This window comes from Lathamus discolor, chromosome 2 (genome assembly GCF_037157495.1).
Source record: "Lathamus discolor isolate bLatDis1 chromosome 2, bLatDis1.hap1, whole genome shotgun sequence".
Lineage (NCBI taxonomy): Eukaryota > Metazoa > Chordata > Aves > Psittaciformes > Psittacidae > Lathamus > Lathamus discolor.
In genome coordinates, this window is record NC_088885.1 from 66,772,179 (window position 1) to 66,791,482 (window position 19,304).

At 44.1% G+C, this 19,304-nt stretch overlaps 1 protein-coding gene across 2 annotated transcripts in view; it reads left to right on the forward strand.

Annotated features, from left to right (window-relative positions):
* The window catches only part of GMPR (guanosine monophosphate reductase), a 43,034-nt gene that overhangs the window by 18,218 nt on the left and 5,512 nt on the right, over window positions 1-19,304 (forward strand). For both annotated transcript variants that reach the window (XM_065667308.1, XM_065667309.1), the window contains 2 exons: window positions 4,584-4,626; window positions 10,845-11,004. In XM_065667308.1, coding sequence (XP_065523380.1) covers window positions 4,584-4,626; window positions 10,845-11,004 — 203 coding nt within the window. The remainder of the gene's footprint in view (window positions 1-4,583; window positions 4,627-10,844; window positions 11,005-19,304) is intronic.

Consider the following 19,304-nt stretch of genomic DNA (forward strand, 5'->3'; position numbering starts at 1 on the left):
CAAGTTGTGACTAGTATCCATGTGAGGAAGGGAGTGTGTTGTGTTGTTGAGGAAGGAGAGCAGAGGAGAGCAAATTGACTTGGGATGGGCAAAGGGCTTCACTGTATTGCTTGGAACTGTGGGTGTAATGAAGCAGGAAAATAAGTATGTGTTACAGATGGATCGTTCTTTACTGTTAATGCATATGCATTCCCTCCTTTCCATGGCTCCCCTATATGAATTTTGCAGAAAAAAAAGCAGTCTGTGATTCTATGACTTGGTCAGTATTACAAATGTGTGTGCAGAACATGTGTGCAATAAAGCTTGAAAGACTCATTACTGTGAAGGCTGGGTAACTATAGGTGTCATCCTAGCAGTAGTGCTTAGAGACCCATCCTAATTTTGCAATAATCATTTTCTGCTAACAACCCTCAGAAGAATGTTATTATCCTGATTTTACAGTAAAATGGGGAGTATGTACTTAGTCTGGAAAATGAGACAGTTATGTACTATTCCTCCTCTCCTTTCCTGTCTTGGGGATGGATCAACTCCTGGCCTGCTTAGGTCACACTGGCTTCAGTGACCCCAGACCTATCAACCCCCTAGCCTTTACAGGGTGTGTACAGGAGGGCAGTTTAGTATCTGCTACAACATCTGGGCCAAGAGAATTACCATCAGTTGTAACTGAGGTCGCTAGCACCACTGCAGCTCAACTATCACACAAGCCAAGGACACTGAAGCAAGGCCAAGGATATTATGCCTGAGTTCAGCAGCATTCAGGTAGATATTGGTGTGTTTATTGGGGAAAGAAGGCTGAGCTGCACAGTCAAGCAAGAGTTCTGGCAAGAATATCACAAAAGAAAGGTATCCTCCTGTGGGAAAAACACCATATGGGAGCAAGTCTATGTATATAATTGGGTATAGTGGCAACAAATGTACATGGCATCCCTCAGAATGTCTCACTACTGTCATTACAGAGATTCAGGAAGGGCACATTTTGCCTCAGCTAATGGAGACCACTACAAGCAGAGTATTACCACTGCTATCTACATCAGTTTGGCAGGAGAAAATACATCCAGCAGTTTTTTTGTTGTATTGATATGGAAGTAGAAGGAAGGATGTGGAACGATTCAAAGCCTGCCAGCTTATCTTCATGTAAATTATAGCTGATGGTGTGATACGGGTTAGTCCCTTGGGGCACTTTCTTGCACCCACTTTTGTCTTGTCCTGTACATTCATCAAATTGCTCCTCTTTCTTGTCTTGTTGGCTCAGTTTACCTGAGAAGGGAAAGAAGCCCCACTCGTAGAATGAGGTGATGGTGCTGAGCACAGTACTTTGAGGAACACAGCACACTAGAAACCCATTCTGCAGCAGCTCTGCTAGGATGGCAGCACAAATTGGGATTTCAAATGTTTGTATTACTAAAGTAATCATGATGAGTTTGGGGGCTGGTATGTGGCAAAGAAGGTGACAATTTTTAGGCAAACATGATAGTCCAAGCGAGAGCCTGGAGTTTCTCTCTAGAGTCACAGAGAGAAGGGGGAGGTGAAATTGCACCAAATGCTTTCCTCATGCTAAATTATCTTTAAGACTCAAAGTTCACCTCAGAAATGAATCTTTCATGACTCACTGAAAGAAGAGAGGAAACCCTGTCTAAGATACAGGCACTGTTTCTGTCCTTTGCTATTTGTCTGGGAGCCAATAGTCTCAATTTTCGTTCTCGCTAATCCATTGGCCTTGAGAAAGTGCAGCAGTGAGTTACAGTGGAGGGGCCATTTAGCAGGAGTGCTCCTTCAGAAGCACCCTACATGAGATAAAGTTTCTTTTTCTTGTAGGTCAGAGAACTACTCTGCTGGATAGAGAGGCAGTCACGTAAGCTAGCAATGTGGGGAATGGAAAACAGTATTGCATCTGTCCTATTTCATTTGTGTATCATTTGATAGGGATCTGTGTTTCCCCTTCACCCTGCCTGGGTGACAGGCTACCAGCAGTCAGTGAAAAGGATGACTAAGGGGTTGTTCACCCTGCTACTGCCATACCATCTCTTCCTCCACACAGAACACTATCAACACAGAAATATGCCCAGTATATGTAGTTCCGAATAAAACACCGTTATGTATTGTTTCTACTGTTGTATATGCCACATACTTTACATATCTTCTGCATAATAAATAGCTGTTTGCTCATACTGTAGGAAGGCCTGGTTATACAGTTTATTGTAAAGGTTGCTTGAAACATATAAATCATAGTTATAAGCTTATTATAAGTTGCATATAGTATTAAATATTCAAACCAGTTCATACTGGTTTTCCATAGAGTATTTATTTTTCTCAGGTGAAATTTTGTTGTTGTAAAATGGTTTATATGCTCAGAGAACAAGACTGGGGAAAGTAACATTATTTTAGCCACATTAAAATAATTCCTTTTGACTGGAAACCTGTTTTTCCCCCTCCTTCAGCTTAGCACACACTTCTCTCAGAATCATGCCCTCTACAGGCTCCCTGGCCAGCCTTTCCAGAAGGCTTACTTCAGAATAATGCTAGTGCTCCTGAATTCACAGGGGAATTTGTGCAACTACATTTCCCCGGGGCTCTGAGGTAGAGGCTGAGCCTGCAACAAACTCTGTGACTGAAGCCCAGCAGTTGTACAAGTCATTTTGAATCCAGAGCCAGGCCCCTATTGAGACAAGCTGAGCTGCAAGGGGAAGCTTCCCAGACAATGCAGCAGAAGCACAGTCTTATTGTCTAAACAGAGTGTTTGATTTTTCACATGCGAAAGAAGTGGTTTAATGCGTATAGCTGCTTCTGGCATAACTGCTTAGTTTGTCCCCTTTTTGTTTCCCTTTCTGGAAATCATTAAATTTACCTGCTTATGTGAAGTAAGTAGAGACGTCTACAGATAAAGAAGTGATGTGAATCATCATCATCATTGGCTCCTTTTATCTTAAATGGTAACTGATGAGCTTTTGGGAAAGTCTCTTAACCTGCTCAGCATTTGTAATTTGGTGACATTCAAAGTGCTATTTTTTGAAGCTGGTGATTAATGATTACACACAAAGGCCCCCATCCCCATGGCACTTCTGAAAGCATAAAGCCTCCATCAGTGTCACCACTGGGTTAATTATAAAAGTCAGACATTGAGCTACCCAGCAAGAACAGACTGAAACCCATCTACCAGAGAGCATTCATAGCCAGCCTGTCTCAGTCAGACAGTAAGAGTCACACAAACACCTGACACTATCCTTTTAAAATTATTAGACCTCTCTTTCTATCTCAGCTCTTCCTTCCCTGACACATGCACACACACTAACACCCTCCTCCAGGCTCTGACAAACTTGTCAGAGGGAAAGAATTGCACAAGCCGAGCCCTTGACAGGAGAGAGATTCAGCTGTCAGCCCAGCACTCCTTTCTGGAGCTGACAGCAAGAATTTCTAGCTCAACAAAAGGCATAATGTGCTAGAGGTTATCAGCAAATGGAATAGAAGTCTTTAAAGTTCTACCGCATGCTGTTTGCAGTGGGATGCCCTTTGAAAAGTCACTCAGGTTTGGATCCACCTGCTCAGTTTGTGTCTGAATCCTTCTCTGCACCCAGGGAGGTTCTAACGCTCAGCCCTACTGTCAGCTACCCAAGAAAGCTCTAAAATGGCTGATAGTGGAGGTGTATGGCTGTGCTCAGCCACAGGTCATACACAGGCATGCGTTTCTGCCAACAGGGAGATGAAACAAAATGAGGTAATCGTAGAGTCTGGGGAGTAGCTTCAAAAGCACGAAAGCTGTTGGCAGTCTGCAACAGGCACTGATCATTAAAGAAATGGGGAGCTCTCTTGGTTTAATGGCAGTGTAGGGTAGAAGGATCTTTCATCCGATGCTCAGACCTTTACAAACCCTAAAGAACTGTAGTACATGGTGAGCTGTGCTGTGTGCCATTCCTCTTTTTACAGGCCTGTCACACATACGTAACTTCTCTCCCCTCAACTGAAACCCCCTCATCAGCTACTTTGCTCTGCACTGAAACTGAAACACGTAGGTCTAAAATGCTAAATATCTCCAAGTGCTGTCGTTTCTTTACCAAGCCTGTAGCAAAAAGTGAGGCATCTGATGAGAGATTCATTTTCATTTACCAAAGATTAGATTGCCCAATTTGCTTAGAGATTATCAGATCAAAATCCAACATAGCTGGTGGTGTATTTCTTCACCCTCCCACTGAGACCTTTTAATGTATTGTAAACTGCTGAGAAAAGTGCTTTAAATGTATTTGGTGGTTTAAGGTAGGGGTTTGTGGTACCTCTGCATCACACAACCTTTCATTAAAATGGCAGGGAATGATTTAGGAAATGGCAGTCAGGAATTTGAATTGCTGCTATTGCTAGTGGTAGACTATATGTTAGAATAAATGAGCCTAAAGAAGGAAAGCAATGGAAAGGATCATATGGATTCTCTGAAAGCTCAGGCAAGATGATGGATATATAGCAGTGGTGAACAGTCAGCTCTTGACACGCTGTTCCTCAGCAGCGACCGTTCTGCTGCAGGTTGCAGGGTGCCAGTGCTCACCTGTGTCCCCGGGTGAGCTCACTGCCACTCACTGTCGTGTGTTCTCTTGCAGGATGGAGGATGCAGCTGCCCAGGAGATGTCGCCAAAGCGTTTGGTAAGGACAGCGCATAGTGCCACCGGTTACACCCCGCGCGTCTCCGGCAGCTTCAGCAGTGGAGCAGGAGTCCATTCCACCCTGAATGTGTAACCAGTAGTAGGTTACATTTGTCCCTGTGGGTGACTCCAGTGAAACTGGTACACCAGACGTGAATTTGCTCTTTGCGCCAGACAGTCCAAATTCTGCAGCGCAAAACATACAGTGGTCGAAGTCCTATTTAGAAACAGTCTGCCAGGTGTGCACAAATTACAGCACTGGAACAGTAATGCAAAGAAAACTGATAAGGGCTTCTTCTGAGTAGGGTTCAAAGATGCCTGTAACATTGCCAGATTGGACTGACTTGGTCCTTGAATGGACAAAAAGCTGTTGGAATGTGTGTTGGACAGAAGAACAAAACAAAAAGGCAGGCCAGATCCCTGGAGATGTTCTTGGGATCAGTTGTTCAGTCAAAAAGATGAACTTTTATTTATGCTGTATCCCCTAGACTTGAGATGTCTAAAATATCTAAGTTAATAATTAACAGATTTTGCTCTCATGCCAATAGCTTCAGTGAATTGCACCAGCTCTTGCTAATAGAATAGAAAATCTAACGTGTGAGTGGTTTCTTTTGGGCATACAAGTTACATGAGCTGGGGGGAGTCAAGGTCAGGATTGTCACTTAGCCATAACCTTGTTGCAGTAGCATATGTGAAACAGGTGCTACATGCATCCTAGGCTGACAGGATATTTAAAGACAGTCCCCAGTCCCTAAAATGCCAGACCCTTTGGGGATGTTACAGTGGGGTAATACCTGAAACACAGCAGGACAGCACAGTCTCTCACTGGGATTTCAGATCATTGAAATAATTGGATATGATACAAGAGAGAGTACATTATGATACAGCATGCCTGCTTGGCAGGAAGCTTTGCAAATAGGGGAAGCAGGGGCACGCCTAAACTTGGCGTGCCAAGAAAAACACTGGGCCTTCTGGAAAGGTTGAAACAAAAATCTAAGTTTGCAGACAGCTCCTGCTTTTAGACAGGTCAGATGACAAGGAAGTCTTAATTAGAAAATTTTAAGCACAGCCATGGAGTGATTGCTACCAGTGATGGATCTGCACAGCCACAGGATTTCACGTCACCTTCATGTTACCCAGTGGGTGATGTGATGTAGGGAGTAGATACTTGCAGTTGGGTGATTTCTGACATAGCTGAACAGCAGCATCCACCCTTTCTGACAACAAGATTGCATTAAAAAAACACTCAGCCTCTCCTCAGCCCAGCTCCCTCTGACATCATGCCGCCTGCAATGAGGCCTTTATTCTGCCTTTCTCTGGCTCCGCAGCTCTCCTGATTCTTGCTGATGGTGGTGTCACTGGAAGCTTGTGAACTGAGATTTTGACCTCGCTGCATTCCCAGCTGCCTGCACAGGAACGTGGCCTATGTTCCTGTCTTTCTTCAACAAGAGCATTTCCAGAAGTTAGAACAACAGGAAGCAACTTCAGATTGTTTAATTTTTTTTTTCCTTTGTGATGTTTATAGCAAGTCTGAAGGTCCCTGTAGTCTTTTTGGGCTAACTGAACAGAAACTTGCTTGAAACCTGTGAAAGGGTAGATTCTAGGCCCTGTTGATTGTCAGGGGGTGCTGGGATTCACAGTGGCATATGTTTGAAGGCTACCACAGGTTGTCCCTGGACGGAGGAGCATCAGAAAGCTGAGATTATACAGGCAGTAGTTCTATTCTGACAGTAGGGCAGACAAATCAGTCTGACTTGTGTGTCACAGGTACAAGGCTTGAACTGATAAAGATTACCCTGAGGCAATAAGTTTGCTAATCTGGTTATATATAATTGAGGTGGGCACACTGTGGACATCTGACTAGCTGGAGATAAGTGTACATTTGCCAAAGGTGGGTGGCAAAATAAGCTTCTAGATAATGTTACTACTGTGTTTATTGGTTATGTGAGCCATGTAGAAGATAGCCTCGTTGCCCAGCATTTACAGGCCAAAGCTTTAACACTGATACTGAATTGTCTAGCACAGACCTCTGTGCTTGCTGGGAGCCTCTTGCAGGGAGGAGTTACATACATATATTGAATAGCAGAGACCAGGTGATGAAACACACAGATGTACAATTTCACTTGGGGATGAAGGCCTGGACAAAGCATGGACAAGAGACCCAAAGAGGACTTTTGGTTAAAGTGATTATACTGTCTCTTTTTACTGGATCATTGTAAAGTCTTCATGAAAGAGATGTTGAGATGTTCATTATAAAGGAGTGACAAAGCAGCCATTTGAATCATAAAAAGCATAAGGGAGTTGCAGATGTGAAGACTAGCATTGGAAGATGGCTAAAGATGTGAAGACTAGCAGATGTGAAGACTAGCATTGGAAGATGGCTAAAGATGTGACTGGAGGAGGCAAGCTCATGGGAAAAGGAGAAGTAGGGTAGTAGGGTGGAGTATAGGTGAGGAACTGTGATGAACCATGAAGAAGTTGCTGAGAAGTTTTACAAGTAGAAGGTTGACTGGTCTCAGGAGTCAGAGGCAGATTGGGCATTTTGACAGAGGAAAACAAGGTAGAAGCCTATTAAAAAAGGCAAGGAACAGAGAAGCACTGAAAGTGGGAAACAAAAATGCCAGGAGTGACAGATATTTTTGAAGGGACTGCTGGAATTCTGGAACTGCTGGTGGGAATTTGGTATGGATTTGGCAAATGGAAGATGTCGCTGCCATCTGGGTATTGGAAATGATAATGGAAAAGAGGTAGGTTGATCAGGGAGAAAAAAGGTGGTCTGATGCAGGAACAAGAGAAAGCATGGAACAACTTCATTTGGGGCTCTTGGCTCACATAACTACACCCTTGGAAAGGCTGATAACACATCTCTCAGAATGCCCCAGGGAGGCACTACTGTCTCCCTTTTTAAAGATGAGAAGTTGAAGCATAGAAATACTAAGTTCAATTGCCTGAGGTCACATATATTTTTGTGACACAGCCAGGAACAGAATGTGCCTTTTGAATCCTACGCCAGCATCTTTAACACAATACTGCTGTTCCTTACAGCAGTGGTGAGAAGAGATACAGGCGCGGGGAAGGAAAAGGAATGAAAAAGCATGTAGAAAAGTCAACTGGGGACATATACTGGTTCTGAAATATACCTGACAGATCATACTGGCTTTTTTTTTTTGTTTTCATTAGCTGTGTTTGTATATCTACTGTTGCAAAGGCTTGCTGGCTCAGCTGGAGCACAGGTGAACATTGATTCCAGGGTCAGCTGTGGTCCAGGGAAACCTACACTGCATCTGCCTGGAGGGCTGCCCGGGACACAAATCAAGGCTGACTCCAGCTGAATTTGTGCAGAGCCAAGCTGGTTATCACTAACTTCTATTATCAGGCGTACAAAAGACATCTCAGGGACTCCATCCAGATCCAGCAGAACTGTGTGAGTGCTGGCGTCAGCACACATATTCTGCAATGGCTTGAAAGAGAAGGCACTGTGAAATGTGAATGAGCAAAATCAGCCTAGATACAGTGTAGGCATCAAAGGGGAAGACAGTGTGTTGAAGTGGCATTGTGTAGAAAGAGGACAAGTCTAGCAAACTCTGGGCAAGCTGCTGCTGCTTGTATGCAGTGTACCCCATCACGTCCTGTATTATCTAGGGATTTGTTGCCAGGTGTTCCCAGTCCCCACAACCTAAAATAAAGGAACGCTATCTATCTGTACTTGAAAGACTGCAGCTGGATGTCACAAACATGACTAGAGCTTCTGGTCGTACAAAAAACTATGCAGAAGAAAGAACACGCTACGAAAACCAGCTTCCTGGTTGGATGTTAATTGATAGAAAAGTAGTGGAACAGACTTGAAACTTTCAGACATCTTTGTAATACTGAAGCAGGGTGGAAGGTTCTGGAGGGTATATTTAATATGAGGTTGTTATTCCTGGAGCTGCAGGGCAATGTGTCATACACATGTGTCATTCCAGTGTTTACATGTGCTGTGTCTGCTGTGACATAGCTCCTCTCATCTGGAAGAGCTTGATGAATTACATTGTAGTTTTCAAGTTACTCAAGTCGAATGAGTTTCAATCCTGTAATTCAAGCTTACTTGCTTTTCTCCCAAAATACGCAGTCAAAAGGAAAATAATAGATACTGAAGTGCACAGGAACAAAAATTCTGTGATTCTGAAGTGTAGATTTCATGTGACTGTTTTGCATTAATAATTTGGAGGCTGTGAGACCCACAGCCAGAGACAGGATTAGCACTGGAGGTCAGGGGATAGTATGGACAAGGCAAAGAGTCCAGAGTGTCCTTTGGCAGGCCTTTGACTTGTTTTAAATGCCCTCTTTGAAAACTTGGCCCCAGATTCATCCCTTCTTCCTCATGTTGTTTTCTTCTATCCCTGAAGAAGACATCAACTAGATTTCCCAGGGTACTTATTTTTTTGCAAAGGTAAAGCAAGATTGTGCCAGGTAACAACAGGAGCTCCCTACCAGTAATTGAGAATGTCTTAAACGATGAGCATTCACTTCATTTTTGGCAGGTTAATAGTAGTATCAGATGTGAGTCAAACTGAGGCTGTAAAACTCAGCCATCTGAAACAAGAGAGCTTAGGAAAAATCTGCCAGGTAGTTGGCATGATTGGACACCTGAATGGGTGCCTGGCTATAAATATTGCTTGTGATGTGCTCAGCAGTTTTGCAGCAGCCTCATTTTTAATATCACTTTACCATGGACATACTGTTCCTTTCAAACAATGACCAGGCAAAGGGAGGTGAAGTCAGCAGAGCAGCTGGGTGCTCTGCCCCCAGGCATTGCTGCTAGGTCTGCTCTTTGGCAAAGAGGCGGAGGGAGGGAGCTGGCACACTCTCCGTGGTTGTCATGTACTCTAAGATCAAGATTTTCTCAAATTCAGGTTTGTCTACAGAGCTTTTAAACAGATGGCAGAAGGAGAGCAGAGTCGATAATGATCTCACTCTTCAGATTTCAAGGCCCAGTGGTATTGTTTGGATAGTGAGAGAGATCAGAGCCTAATGCTAGACTTACCTAGCCTGGGATCTCCCCAGAGGTGAGATATGTTCGTAATGGGGTGGGGTTATTTCAGGCTCATCTGCTTTCTATGAAGGGAGGTTCATAGCCATGTTCTTTCGCCAGTTCTGGGGAGAAGCTGAGCAGAGGGGAGGCCTGTTCTGACACAAACACATTGAAGAAGCAGAGAGTCTGAACAGGAAAATGCTTTGTTTTAGGGATGGGTCACCACAGGCTCATAAAAGAGAAAAAGCCAAACTTTTCCAAGCAAGACTAGATATGACAGATTATCACAGAAGGAGCTGCTGGTGGAGTAGTTCCAACCCAGCTGGAAATACTGGAAATCACAGTAGAAAATCAAGAGCGATTCCAAAAACCTTCTTCCTGATCTTACTCCCAGTGGAACTGATGTCATGATTTGCAAAGCTGGGGAGATGGACAGACTGAACAGGCACAACTGAGTATTCAGTTTGTTATTCTGTATCTGGAACATATTTAGGAGTTGTAGCTGTGTGTTAGAACTCCTCTGTGGTGCATGCTGAAAACCACAGAACCCAGGTGTGGTAGTCCTTGCCCAGAGTTTTCAAAGAACAGGAACCAAATGCAGACCCATCCGGATCTCTTTCATAAGGGATCACTGAGACCTACACTGAACACGACTGATGGACTTGAAAATCCCATCATTTAATTTAAAAATCTGCTTGTTTTATGTTGGAAGGAGTACATTACATTCATGCCTTCTTTCAGCATACATTCCCACACATAACTTGTACCCTAGAAAGCCCTCGAGTAAGGGCTGTTGTCTTCTCTGTACAACACTGAGCTCAACAGGTCACACCTCTCTGATTAGAGCTTCTGGGTAACTCGGTCATAGTTATAGTTAATAAGGAACTGTGCTCAGATACTGATGAAGTAAAGGGTTAAAACTGAGTTTGAAAATAAAGAGTGTGGGGTGGAGTAGAACAATCTGTATCTTTGTCATCACAACAGAAAAGGATTCTTTCTGTTTAAAATACCAGAGAAATGCAATTCAGCATGTGTCAGTTATTCAGTAAAGCATTTCTTCCAAGTTCTCTGTGTATATTACCAGAGGGGACTCTCTGTACCAAACTATTCAGGGCTATTGTTTTTGGAGGCCACTGTGAACTTGCTTTGTCTTTCATCCTCTTCTCCCTTCCCTGCTTTCTTACGTGTCACTTTGTTGATCACAGGAGCCGGTGCTGATTTTGTCATGCTTGGAGGAATGTTTGCAGGCCACGACCAATGTGCTGGGGAGATTATAGAAAAGAATGGCAAGAAGGTGAAACTCTTCTATGGAATGAGCTCTGATACAGCCATGAAGAAGCATTCAGGAGGGGTTGCTGAATACAGGTATGAATTCCACACAAGAGCAATTCCACTGAATCGCTGTCCAGTCACTTCTGGTGCAGAAGCGTGCAAAGGGCATCTGTTGGAAACAGGCCCATGCCTCTTCCTCTTTAGGAAGATGTTACTAACACAGCAGCAGATCTGAGAGAAGTATGACATCAGGGGGGAGACAGGGGGGAAGAAGCTTGGGGTGGTTATCTTGAGAGCAGCCATGTTCACTCAGCTGTAGTCAGTGCAGTGTGCTGTCACTGCAGCAGTAGCTGCATGGTCTAGGAAGTCATTAAGCAGTGTTCTGACTTATGGGTCTCTCAGGATACGTATATGGAACGTGGCATGCCAGGCTATGGTTTCTGTCTCTCTGCTTGTTCAGGTGGGTTGTCCTGTTGGTGTAAGCGTTCCTGGCTGGCCCACATGCTCCCTTCTGTTTGCAAAAAGTGAGTGCCTGGTGAATCAGCTGGGGTTTCACCAGTATAAAGTTGAGTTACAACTGTAACACTAATGAGGGCCCAGGACCTCCAAAGCACTCTCAGTGACAGGCAGTAGTAGTTAGGCAGTTTTCTTATGCAGCAGAATCCTGCTGTATAGTTTTCCCACCCCTTTTTGTGCCACAGAGCACCAGAGTAGCTCCAAATCAGGCAGCATTCAGGAACCTGGGTTTTGAGCTAAAATCCTTAGGGGAGAGGAAAAGAAGACAGATTTTGCAAAGGAATCTCTTGTCCATTGCTATTTTACTCTGGAAAGTGCTGGGAATTTTGACTTTGAAAAAGTGGATTACTCCAGAAAACCTCTTATGAGTGGCAGGTATAGTTACTGCCCTTAGACAATATGGTTCTTGCATACTTTGTTAGAGAATGTTTCATGTCTTACTGGTTTTTGAAGGGTCCCTTTTGATTCTTCTCCTCTTTTGGGGTAGATTCAGCCTCTGGTCCCATCTGATAAACTGCTATTTGTAAGAGTCTCAGAGACAGTGACCTTACCTAGTGTTCCAGACATTCAGGATTGATGGGTTTTGTTGGCCTTGTCTACTACAACTATTCCAGCATGTGGGCTTTCCCCAGCATATCCAGGTGCTACTACGGGCAAGAGTTGCAACTCTGTGAAGGTGACAGTGTAGAATGTAAAGCAGAATGGGATCCACAAACTAAAATGGAATTCACACTTTGGCACAGAGACATGCTTATAAGACCATGACAATCTCAGACATCATGCTAGATAGAACACATCTTTGATCCAACCTCCTGCCCTCATCCCCAGCATTGGGTTTTTTTGTCTGCCACTTCTGAAAAGCTAAAATGCACCATAGAAAATGTGCACTAGTTTACTTAGCACTTCACAAAGTGGTAAGACTCAGCCTACTTTAGAGCATTTACACCTGTCTCCTTTGGCCTACTGAAATCATAGAATCATACAATAGTTTGGGTTGGAAGGGATATTTAAAGGTCATCTAGTCCAATTTCCTTGCAGTGACCGCGGACATCTTCAACTAGATCAGGTTGCTCAGAGCCACATCCACCTGACGTTGACTGTTTCCAGAGATGGGACATGTACCACCTCCCTAGGCAACCCGTTCCCAGTTGTAAAAACAATTCACTGTAAAAAGTTTCTTCCTTATATCTAGTCTGCATCTACTCTCTTTTAGTTTAAAACCGTTACCCCTTGTCCTTTTGCAGGAGGCCCTGCTAGAAAGTTTGTCCCCATCTTTCTTATAATATTTAAATATTTAAATATTGAATATTGAAAGGCCATAATAAGGTCTGTCAGAGTCTTCTCTTTTCCAGGCTGAACCACCCCAACTTTCTCAGCGTTTCTTCACAGGAGAGGTGCTCCAACCCTCTAATCATCTTTGTGTCCTCATCTAGACTTGCTCCAACAGGTCCATGTCTTTTCCTGTGCCAAGGACCCCAGAGCTGAACACAGTACTCCAGGGGGGGGTCTCACGAGAGCAGAGTAGAGGGTCAGAATTGCCTCCCTTGACCTGCTGGTCACGCTCCTTTTGATGCAGCCCAGGATACAGCTGGCAGACTTTTAAAGACAGATTTTTTCTGCATCTAATAGGATGAGAGGGGGACAGGGATGCCTTTACCTTCTGCCTGAGGAGGATGTACATGTCTTTTTTCACTGGAGTATATGCTTCCTACTTTACCTGAGCCCATGTACCTCTTTCTGGTGCTCAGATCATAGAATCATAGAATCATAGAATAGTTAGGGTTGGAAAGGACCTCAAGATCATCTAGATCCAACCCCCCTGCCATGGACAGGGACACCTCACACTAAACCATCCCACATAAGGCTTCATCCAGAAGCTGGTGTGTAATGTGCAAGGGATTTTATTTTTTATTTTATTAAATCTCATATGAGGCTGTATCAGTTAAAAGCACTGCTGTATGCAGGATATCTGGCTACACTGATGACAGTTGCTTAGGGGAGCAAACCATGGGACTGGTTTTCCACATGGTTGACCTGCAGGGCTTTTTTGGCACTATGTGATTTTGCTTTGAAGCGCAACTATTTATTTGCAGAGCAAAGAGCTGCACAAGCATCCATCTGCATCTGAGATAAGCTGAAATGATTTACCAGAAAGATGCACTCCATACCTCTGAGCTTTGATACACTCTGGGTGCATATGCAGTTCCCCAAAGCAGTGTACAGTCTGGGGGCTTTTTTTGTCCCCCAGCAAGTCTGCTTGTCATCAAAGCCACCGAACAAATGGTCTGAGTGGACAGCACTAGTAATTATCTCATAATTTAAAAGTGGCAACTGCCAGTTACACAGTGGTGCTGGCAACTTTTTTTCTGAACTATGATAACTTACTGTCCTTTGCTACCATGTGCTTGTGTCAGCTGGAGTGTGGGAAAGGCTTGATGCTGGTCAGGCATGTAGTTAATGTCTCCCTGAGACATCACCGAGCAGCCTGTCGTGGTTTAAACCCAGTCAGCCACACAGTTTCTACTCCTCCCCCCACTTCTTTCTTTCCTTCCCCCCCCAGCCCCGCTCCTGAAGGGATCGGGAAGAGAATTGAAAGAATGTAACTCCCACGGGTTGAGATAAGAACAGCGCAGTAACTAAGGTATAACACAAATCACTACTGCTACCACCAATGATAATAAGGATAAGAGAAATAACAAGGGAAAAGAATATGATACCACTAGCTGAAACAAGCCCGACCAAGAAGAGAGTGCCCTTCCGGGTAACTCCCAGTTACCTCCCCACGCATGACGTGCTGTGGTATGGAATACCTCTTTGGCTAATTTGGGTCAGGTGTCCTGTCTCTGCTTCCTCCTGGCTTCCCCTCCTCCCTGGCGGAGCATGAGACTCACAAAGTCCTTGGTCAGTCTAAACATTTGAGCAGTAACCAAAAAAACATCGGTGTTATCAGCTCTGCTCCGAGGCTGAAAGTCAAAAACACAGCACTGCACTAGCTACTAAGAAGGAGAAAAAATGACTGCTACTGCTGAACCCAGGACAAGCCCAAGCACACCGTAGATCTCAGTGCACCTTAGTAATTTAGGGCCTGGCCAACACAGAGCTGTTGAAAGTTGTAGGAAGATTTTGAGGGTGCTTGCTGTACCAGTGGGCCAAAGGACTAAGGCATCTGTTAAATTCTGTTACACCTAGTTATGTGTGCATGTGATCTGGCAACAAAATCTATTGCCAGCGTGAGAATTAATTGACACTGGATGCCCTTAAAAATTGGATAAAGTGCAAGTAGTATGTCTTGTAGGAGTAAAGGATGTAGAGAATGGCCCTGTATTTGGCTCAGTCTAGATAGACCCTTTCAATTCCTTATGGACAATACTACACAAATTCTGCTTGATCCATAGCTCTATTTTGATTTGCATTTTGATTTTAGAGGCCCTGGGGATCAAATTCTAAAACCTTGGCAACAAGGGAGCAAAAGCATAATCTGAAATTTTTAGTCCTTGTTGAGATACTGCCTTTTTGTGCCAGTAAGAGGTAATGTATAAGGAGTCCCCTGGTCTACTTGTCCTGTTTTTGGCTCAGATAGAGTTAATCTTGTTCCTAGTAGCTGGTTTGGTGCTGTGTTTTGGCTTTAGTCTGAGCACAATGCTGGTAACACACCAATGTTTTAGTTGTTGCTAAGTAGCACTTAATCCTGATCAAGGACTTCTCAGTCTCTTGTGCTCTGCCAGTGGGGAAGGGCACAAGAAGCTGGGAGGAAGCAGAGACAGGACACCTTACCCAAACTAGCCAAAGGGGTATTCCATACCACAGCACATTATGCCCAGTGTATAAACCAGGGGAGGTCACCCAGAAGAGACCAGTCGCTGCTCGGGTCAGGCTGGGTATCAGTCAGCAGGTGGTAAGCAATTGTATTGTGCATCACTTGTGGGTTTTTTTTTCCTTTCCTGTTTTAGTTTTCTATTTTGTCCCCTTACTATTTCTCTAATCATTATTATTAGTAGTAGTATATGGTACTTTAGGTATTAAACTGTTCTTATCTCAACCCAGAGGTTTTACATTCTTTTGATTCTCTTCCCCATCCCACCTAAGGAAGGGGAAGAGGGGGTGAACGAGTGGCTGTGTGGTCCTGAGTTACCAGCTGGGTTTAAACCATGACATTACTGCTAACTAGAACGGATCTGGACGTTAAATCTGTAAGTCTTGGCTGTTAACTGTGAAGGAGATGATTCTCATCTTCACACGGCAGTCACAACACAGAGCTGGCTACCCATACCAGCGTTGGTCTTGGTCTTGGTCTTGCTTGACCTATCCCAACACGAGTGTCACTGTGGTTTAAAAATAGCAACTGTTAGTTATCCAGCAGTGTAAATGTACATTGAAGGTATGACAAGAAACAGAGCAAGGCTCTGCTTTGAATTACTCTTATAGGAAAAGTTACAGGAAGTTTAGTCACTTAGTAGTTTAGCTTATGGCAAACTTGAACCAAAATGGTTCTAAGTAAGCATTTTGAATGCTGGATACCCCAAACAGGTTAGGTCAGTGAGGCTTCTTCATATGCATTTCAAAAGCCCAGCTGTAAGTCTGTATCAGTGACCCCAATAAGCTGTTCTGTCTTTAAAAGAGCCTGTGTGCTCACCATGTTTTACTCAAGCAGTGGGGCGCTCAGTGTGCTCAGGCCCCTGCTGAATAAGACTACTTGTCACAAACTTCATCTTACCAAAATTACATGTTTTGGCTGGAGAATGTGAGCCTCCAGCAAATAGTTAAATTAAAATTGACAGGTAGTGTGAGATGGCAGTAGCAGGGAATAAAGTTGTAAGAGTAATTGTTTTTGTAATGAATATGTCAAGTTGATCCATTTAATTTTGTATGAAATCTGTGTACCCAGTTTCATTACCTTTATGTTATTTATATATTGGTTTATTTTTACATTTCACCTCCTTCCATGAGGAACACAGATCAGAGCTGGGAATTTCTGAAAGGCGAGATGATTAAGTTTTTTTTATGGGAGAAAAGAAATAAGGCAAGCAGGAGCAGAGACCACATGCAGTATTGTTCACTTAGAGCCAATTTGCTTTTGTTAACTCTTTTGAGATTTTATAGGTTTTATGTGAATGCTGCAGTTGTACTGTGGTCACTCAGCAATTCACAGCTGCTATTAAGCTGGGTTTTGGCATTTTATACTAACTGTAGGGTGGAATTTGGGCCACAGAGACAGAATAGCATCAGCAGCTGGCTCCTACTTACTGTCTTTTTCTGTGTCCCAAATGATAGCCTGGAAGACTTGCCCCCAGTTTCTGCCACTTCTTAAATGGTCCACTCATAATGTTACCTCATGCCAGGGCAGCCTTACCCATGTTTTGCTAGGGTGACAGAGCACCAGCACATGTGCTTCCCCTCATTCACCCTGCCAGAATTCCCAGCCACTCTGCCGATCCCTCTGTCCCCGCAGCAGGCTAGAGCTGGCCAGCAGTTACAGACGCCCCACTGAACCCTCTGTAAAAAGTCTCAAGCAAATAGTTCTCCCTTTCTACTCACCATTCAGGGGCTAATGAGAGACACAGTCTCTTCTGAGAGCATCAGAGCACACCTTTCCAGCTGTTTGGAGTCCCAATTGCTCTGTCTTCACATTTCTTTTCTGAGAAGAGGTCAGTTTGGGGTCATAACTCTGGGAGAGATGTCAGACCTGCAAATCCCTCAGCTGCTCCCGTTGACTTGCTTGTGCAGCTCTCTGCCAAGTGTACCAGCTTTTGTGACATCCCTTGTAATCCACTGTTGTGATTTAACGTGGCAGGGAGCTAAACATCACACAGCCGATCACTCATCCCTCCCCAGCGTAGTGGGATGGAGGAAAGAGTTGAGAAAAAAGAAGTAAAATTTGTGGGTTGAGATAAAGGCAGTTTAATATGCAAGGGAAAAAGGTTTTTTTAAATAATACTAATACTTTTATTAATATTGTTAATATAAACCAATATTATTAATAATCACTATTAATAATATTATTAATATTGTTAGTAGTAGTAGTATTTAATTGTTGTTGTTGTAAGATATACAAACCAACGATACAGTTGCTTATCACCTGCTGACCAGTGCCCAGCCAGTTCCTGAGCAGTGGTCCCTAGCCAGTTTTGCCCCAGCTTTATATACTGAGCATGACACCATATGCTGTGGAATACCCCTTGGGTTAATTGGGTTCAGCTGTGCTGCTGTGTCTCCTCCCAGCTTCTTGTGCACCCCCAGCCTGCTCACTGGTAGGGTGGTGTGTGAGGAGCAGAAAAGGCTTTGACTTATAATAAGTATTGCTTAGTAACAACTAAAATTACAATGTGTTATCAACATGATTCTCATCCTAAATCCTTCTGCACACAGCTTCTGCTCTACCTGTTAAACTATCTTTATCTCAACCCACAAGTTTTCTCACTTTTACCCTTCCAATTCTCTCCCCCATCCCAAGAGGGGAGTGAGCGGCTGAGTGTTACGGGTGCTGGCTGGGGTTAAACCACCACAAGGTACCAATAGAGTACCCATAGTTCAGTAGCTGCAGAGCTTCATTTATATCATCTGGGATGGTTTAGGGTGAATGCAGCAGTAGGGTGTTTCCCTGTCTGGGGAGTGAGATGACATGCCAAAGAGCTTTGGTCTCTTGGGGTTTACTCCACAGTCAAACAACATTAGCTAAGCTCTGACCTTTTAAGCTGTGCTTGCAGTTGCTTAACTCAATAGCTCTAGATTTCTGTCCCACTTCCATCCTATATGCTTCCTTTTCCTTTTGGAATGTCCATTACTCCTAGCATGTAGGGTGGGAGCATGGAGAATTTTCAACACTTGTTTACAGTTACTTTCAAGGATGAATGTAAAACTGGACACTTGGCATCTTCTGTGCAGCTAATCTCACACCTCTTTTCCTGCGTGCTTCCCCCAGTACAGTATCTGTAGGTCACTCCTTGTTCAACAGGACATCCCAGCAGCTTATCAGCTGATACTGGAGGAGCAGCAGCACCTGCCTAGCTGTTAGGGATTTGTGGCTGTGATGTTAGATGTTCACCACTTTTGTAGGTTTTAGTATCCAAGGCCAAAAGTGGCATCCCACAAGCTCCAGCTTCCTAACAGCACCATAGTCATTGCAGGGACTTCTCCCATGGGCAGTGGCTGAAAGCACCCCACATCGCTGTAATTCTGCTCAGAAAAAAGGACCACAAGGTGGCCAGGTGGTCAGACTCTTGAGAGCAATGTTCTCATCCCTGCAGGTCTGTTGGACCACTCTAACTGGGGCTGCCTTTGTTTGCAATCAGCTCTCTGCTCAAAACCCTGCAACTTATGCCCCACCTGGTGCTCAAGCATGAATTAACAGGGCGCGCATGTTTGAACTGATGGGGCATTCATGCATAAATTAATTGGACTCTCATGCATGAATTGAATGGACAGTCATGAATGAATGCAGTAAACCCAGCATTTCTTGCCTAATGCAGCGTGCAAAGCTCTTCAGATGTCAGGATCTGGTAGGTAAAATTCACACTGGTTTCCCCAGATCTCAGACATGCACTGTCTCTTGCACTGTGGTCTTGCAACAAGCACCCAGGAGCCCAAGCTGAACCTCCTGACTTTGACTGGACCACGTGGCCATGGCCAAAACCCAGGCTGCAGAATGGTAGCATGACTATGTTTGTGTTGTTCTGTGGGCCAGGCCTTCTCTTCCTGCTGGCACTGGAGCTGCAAATAAAAGCCTGTGAACTCCCTGAAGCACAGGCTATAGAACACACCACTGTGCTCTGTGCAGTCTGGTGCACGGCAGTGGTACATATATTTTCCATTGGCTGCTTATTACAGTGTTTATTTAAGAAAGAGTCACTTAGGGAGATTAATCATGGTTCCTTATTCCC